Source organism: Rhagoletis pomonella, unplaced genomic scaffold (assembly GCF_013731165.1).
Source record: "Rhagoletis pomonella isolate Grant_MI unplaced genomic scaffold, Rhpom_1.0 Rhpom_scaffold_00001, whole genome shotgun sequence".
Classification (NCBI taxonomy): Eukaryota; Metazoa; Arthropoda; class Insecta; order Diptera; family Tephritidae; genus Rhagoletis; species Rhagoletis pomonella.
In genome coordinates, this window is record NW_023458555.1 from 71742704 (window position 1) to 71748242 (window position 5539).

Here is a 5539-nt window from a genome sequence, read left to right on the forward strand (position 1 = left end):
AGAGAGTGCTGCTGGTGGCCAAATCAGAGCAAGGATTTGGAAAATTTAGTAAAAGGTTGTGAGCCATGTTTGATGAACCGCCCTAATCCAAAGAAAAAAGAGTTAATACAATGGGACTGGCCGAAACAACCTTGGTATCGTATACACGTAGATTTCTTTGGTCCATTTTGTAAACGCTGGTGCTTGGTAGTCGTTGATAGTTATAGCAAGTGGGCTGAGTGTTTGGACATGGGAACAAATACAACAAGCACCGCAACTATATCCGTATTGAGGGAATTGTTTGCTAGGTTTGGGTTGCCACAAGAAATCGTTTCAGACAATGGTACCGCATTCGTGTCGAAAGAAGTCAAACGCTTTGTTGACCTAAATGCAATCACACATATCACAAGACCAGTGAGTCATCCTGCTACAAACGGGCAAGCGGAGAACTTGGTTAAAACGATGAAAAACGCTTTAAAAAAGAATTTGTATCCTGCGGATGCTTCGCAGTTTAAGAACGTAATTTGTAGATTTTTATTAGATTACAGAAACACGAGGCATACAAGCACAGGAGTTTCGCCAGCTCAGCTTATGTTCGGCAGGCAGCTGAAAACGCGATTAGATATAATAAACCCCAAGCGAAAAGTGGAAGAGAAATCTAGAGACTGGGTGCAACAAAACGTTTTAAGAAAACAAGCAAACCAAAAGAAATATTACTCCGGTGCTAACAAAGTCGAGCTTAAGGCCGGAGGGATGGTTTTAGCAAAAAATTACTCCATTCCGGGTAAGGTTTCATGGTCTAAATGTTCAATAATTAAACAAATTGAGAAACAAATGTATTTAGTTTAACCGATTAATGCAAACAAAACTTGGAAAAGACATATAAGACAAATAACTAAATTTAAGCAGGACGAAGATCCAAATTATGTATCTAGTATTTTAGGAGATTGTACATATAAAATTTTGCCGGAGAAGTTGAATCAAATACCGGAAAATCCTATTACAGCAACTGAAAATCAAAACGAGAAAAATAATGTTAAACACTCCGGAAATGAAATACTTGATAGTAGGGAGAGATGCTCAAAATCTAACGAAACTAAGGACACTAATGAAAACTGTACAAAAAATACAATTTGAGAAATAGAAATAAAAATAATAATTAAGCTTGAAATTAAGTTAAGAGTATATAAGATATCTTATTATAATGTAAATAATTGTAACATGAACAATTAAAAGGGGGAAAGTGTAACATTGTGGCATCTCACATTTCACGCATAAGTAGTATAAATATAGCGGTTCTGGAACCGGTGGAGCAGCGCTGCTAGCACTATATGAGTTGCGTTTTTTACTCATTTCCAGTAAAATCCAGTAAAAGTTTTTACGAATTTTCATGTTTTGGCGTTTTCGTATGCAAAAACTTGCAAAGTAGGGGAAATTGAGAGCGAAAAATGACAGTTGAAGTTGCAAATTTTTACTGGATTTTACTGGATAAATTTTTACCTGTAAGAATTTGCCAGTACGAAAAACAGCTGGTCGCATGTTGCTGGATGAAATTTAAACTAATAAGGAAACTGTTTGTGGGTTTTTATTGGTGAGTTTCACAAAATAAACCTATTTAAATATAAAATATATTGTTTTATTAGGAATTTGCTGCGAATACACAACCAATTTATCAGCTGTTCATGAAACTTGCAAATTATTACTGGAAAAGCGTTCACGTACTTTTTTGGAAATTTTTTCTATGAGAGCGAATTTTTAGAAATAAAGTTACTGGAGAGTTGCTGGCAAGTTACTGTATAATTTGTAAAAAAACACAACTATGGTTTGCTGCTCCGCCGGTTTCAGAACCGCTATAAGGTTTGCTGGTGCTCTGCCGCAAGCTTTGCTGCTCCGTCAAAAGATGTCGCCGATCAAAATCCAAGATAAACCCAGAGAAGAACCCAGATAAAAGCCGCAAGATGTCGCTGATGACAAATCCCAGTCCAGAACCGGAACCGATCACAGGCTGTACCGCTGATAGAAATCCGAGAAATCCGATACATGCTCCTTCCCAGTTTTTATAGCATTGATGGTTTTAATAATTCCTGCTGTACCACCAGATAGACTTCCAAGTGTTCCTAATGCCACAAATAAAGGCGCTAATGGGAGAAACCCTCCAGATTTAGGTAATGGTATTACACGTGGTGCTTTTATTATAGATTTTTTTCCTCTAAAAATATTATTTACGACCTTTCGTGAAATCTTTATTGCGCTTTTTAAGTTATCACCTTTCTTTAAATTTTGTTTAGCACTTTTTAATGCATGTTTGAAGAGATGATAACCAGTTTTTCCTCCCACTTTCTTAGTTTTACTATAAATGTTCCCCATACCGAATTTCGTTTTTGTCTTCATTATATTTGTAACTAACCAAGCATTTGTTTTCTCATTAAGATTGCTATCCTTCGCTTTAACTCCTTCCCAAGCCTTCTCAATTAATTTTTTATCAGCAATATGTCGGTTATCTAAATCTTTATTATATAAATATGATATATCATGTTCTCTACAAGCAGTGTCCAGTAGATTAATCCCTCGATCTCCTCTTACTAAAAGTCAACGACTAACGATTTATGAATAAACCTTTTTTCATAAATAATTCTCATATAAAATAATATTATATTCTAATAAACGCTGAAGTTTTTCTAATAAATCTATGGTTCTATATAATTAAATTTAAAATTTCTAAATACCAATTCAACAGTTAATTTATATTCAAATACAATATTATTATATGTGACCTGGTCTACGGAAAGGGGGCTTAGGTGTCAAAAAATCAATTTTCACTTTTTGGTTGATTCGGATGGAAGATGAGATGCTTTTTCACGTGGTGAAAAGCAGAAAATCCTAACTTGCTTAGAAGTGTACTAAAAATGTAGAGAAAGAAGAGTAAAAATACGACAAAATATAATTTATTGGTAATGAACAAAATACATTGAATTATAAGCTATAAAGACATGATTATACACTAGAAAAACGTATTATGGGCCAAAAATAATAATGCTGAGTAGTTTATGTATTTTTCTTTGTTGTCGTTTTCCTTGAGATCTTTTTACGTGTTGATCCTGAGGAAGATGGACCTGGTTCCTCGTCTGGTTTGAGAACATCTTCACTAGTTTTTGCCTTCCGTTTCTTCGATGGCAAATCTTTCGGCAATGGAGCCACAATATCTACTTTAGATATATCCGAAACTAAGCTGCGAAGATTGTGATAGATGTACCACTGACGTTCTAAAGATAAACCGGCTGGTTGTATAACTTTCGGCATTTCAGGATCGATAGGTTTTAACAGAAGCTTAAAGGACTGCACTTCTTCACTGTCTGCGAATTTCTTTGTTTTTACACAATCTGTAGAGATTATGAAATGATGGAATTGCGTTATTCCAACAAGTGACTTGTACAGTGGTTTAAAATAGCTGTCCCATTCATACCAGACGACTTTTTCAGCCGATACAGCTTTATTATAACCCCCAGGTGATGATGCCTCGACACACTGCAGTAAATCTGCATACGTGTCGATGTTACTGACGGCATACTTACTTTTGAAAATACCGAAGTAACGATCAGGCGCGAACTTAGTGTGCCCGGTAAGTAGAAAATTTAATAAAATAGTTTTGTTAAGACCCCGAGCCAAACACCATTGCAGATATGATAGTACAGTGTTATTCTTATTCTGCCCAACACAATTGTCACAGAAAAGAACGAGTGTTTCAATGTCTTTATAGTAGGTTTGCAGGTGATAATGCAGGATGCTCACAACACAGTTAGGTCCTTTACCAACGTCATCTTTTTCGTCTATCATGTAATTGTACTGTAAAAAAAAATATATATAAGTAAGATCCTGTAAAGGCGAGCAATTTGAGTTCCTATGATTCAGTTTGAAATTCTAACCTGAACTTTTTGTTTTTCGTCTGTTTGAAGTATGCTGTACCAGGTTGTTGTGGACTGACAGGGTAGTGAACGGTTTGGGCAAAATCAAATGACAGAACGACTGCTGTAGGGTCTGTATTTCTACACCAACTTTGATAATATTCTCGTTGATTTCGGGCTCGGTGGAGGTGATCAAGAAATTGATTAAGCTTCTGTGCGCGTTCAATGTCAGTAACACCTTTGGCTTGCGCAATCGATATTGTGTTTCCTATTAAAAGAAAAAATACTGAATTTAATCTCAATGTTTGATGCAACTATAAAATGAGAAAATAATGAGCTACTTACCACGGCAGACACCGCAGAGATCATCCGCTGGTTTCATAACTGTAACATGGGGTATGTATTTGGACCATATCCGTCGAAAACTGCAATTACTCATCTTCAATTCGTCATCACTGAGTGAAGAAATGTATTTTCGATAAATTGAGGACTTCGTCTCGCTGGATGGCAGTTTCATTATCCGAAAATCCTTAAATTTTGGGAGTCGTCCGGGCAGTGGAAGAGCCATTAAATCGGCTATAGACTCGATGAATTTAACAGCTTTTTCGATGTCAGCCGGTTTAAATGACTTTGGATGTGTACTCGGTTTATTTGCCAGTCCGTGCTGGCGCACTGTTACACCCTGTGCGTGAAAATGACGTACTAAATTTTCGTAACGCTTCGTCGTACAGGCATGTACAAAAAGGAAAAACGAACGACAAACAGGTACTCTGTAGAAGGTAAATTGAATTCTATGCCTCATAACTTCTGTATCCTGTCTCTGTCCATATTTCTTCCGCCCAGCAAGCTTTGCGTATACACTTTCTAGCTTTTCGTTACTCATAGTTCCAGCTTCGATGTGACTTAGTATCACTAAATCAAGTTCATTTTTCGACATCTCTAAACAATTGTTCCGCGTACTCTCGATCATTTCCCGTCGTATCAGTGTATGGCATTCATTATTACAACAATCTTTTGACAGAAATTTTGTTACCAGCTCCTCCTCCTTTACATCAACAACATACAGGTCCATCTTAACAAAAGTTTGTTCGGTATCATCTTCTGCCTGAGATACACATACTTCGTCTTCATCATCATCGCTTTCTTCATAGTTTTCATCATCCTTTTCATGGAAATATTCTCATGTTTCATTTCATGCGAAATGCGAAGACGATAATCAACAGAAACAGTAAACGTCACTTCTTCGTGTTACTTTTTTAAATGTTCCACACTAGCAACTTACACGATGAACTATAATAATATTCCGACCAACAACAACACTTACTGGACCAACAACAACACTTACTGGACCAACAACAACACTTACTGGACGTCCGGCGCGGAGAACAATTAACGAGATAATGAGAAACTGACGAAACGAGTTGCTTACTTTTAACAGCTTTTCACGAAACGAGTTGCTCTTTTAACAGCTTTTCCACAGAAAACTAGTTTTCGCACGTAAGCTCCCTTTTCGTAGACCAGGTCACATATGATTTAGAATAAACTTCTATATCATGCATCTTCTTCTTCTTCTTAATTGGCGCTGTAACCGCCTAAGCGATTTTGGCCGAGTCCAAAACAGCACGCTAGTCATTTCTCTTCTGTGCTAACTGACGCCA

The 5539-nt window shown here is 36.7% G+C and overlaps 1 protein-coding gene across 1 annotated transcript; it reads right to left on the reverse strand.

The window, feature by feature from the left end:
* Window positions 1-3809: 3809 nt before the first annotated feature.
* On the reverse strand, window positions 3810-4818 carry LOC118733115. The gene is made up of 3 exons (XM_036462346.1): window positions 4227-4818; window positions 3903-4149; window positions 3810-3822 (listed from the first exon to the last, which is right to left on the reverse strand). The coding sequence occupies exons 1-3, from the start codon at window positions 4816-4818 to the stop codon at window positions 3810-3812; spliced, it is 852 nt and encodes a 283-aa protein (XP_036318239.1).
* Window positions 4819-5539: the final 721 nt, after the last annotated feature.

Coding starts and splice junctions, on each gene's coding strand:
- LOC118733115 (XM_036462346.1), bottom strand. CDS start 4,818: ATGTCGAAAAATGAACTTGATTTAGTGATACTAAGTCACATCGAAGCT. Junction 4,150..4,226: donor TCTCTGCGGTGTCTGCCGTG/GTAAGTAGCTCA, acceptor TTCTTTTAATAG/GAAACACAATATCGATTGCG.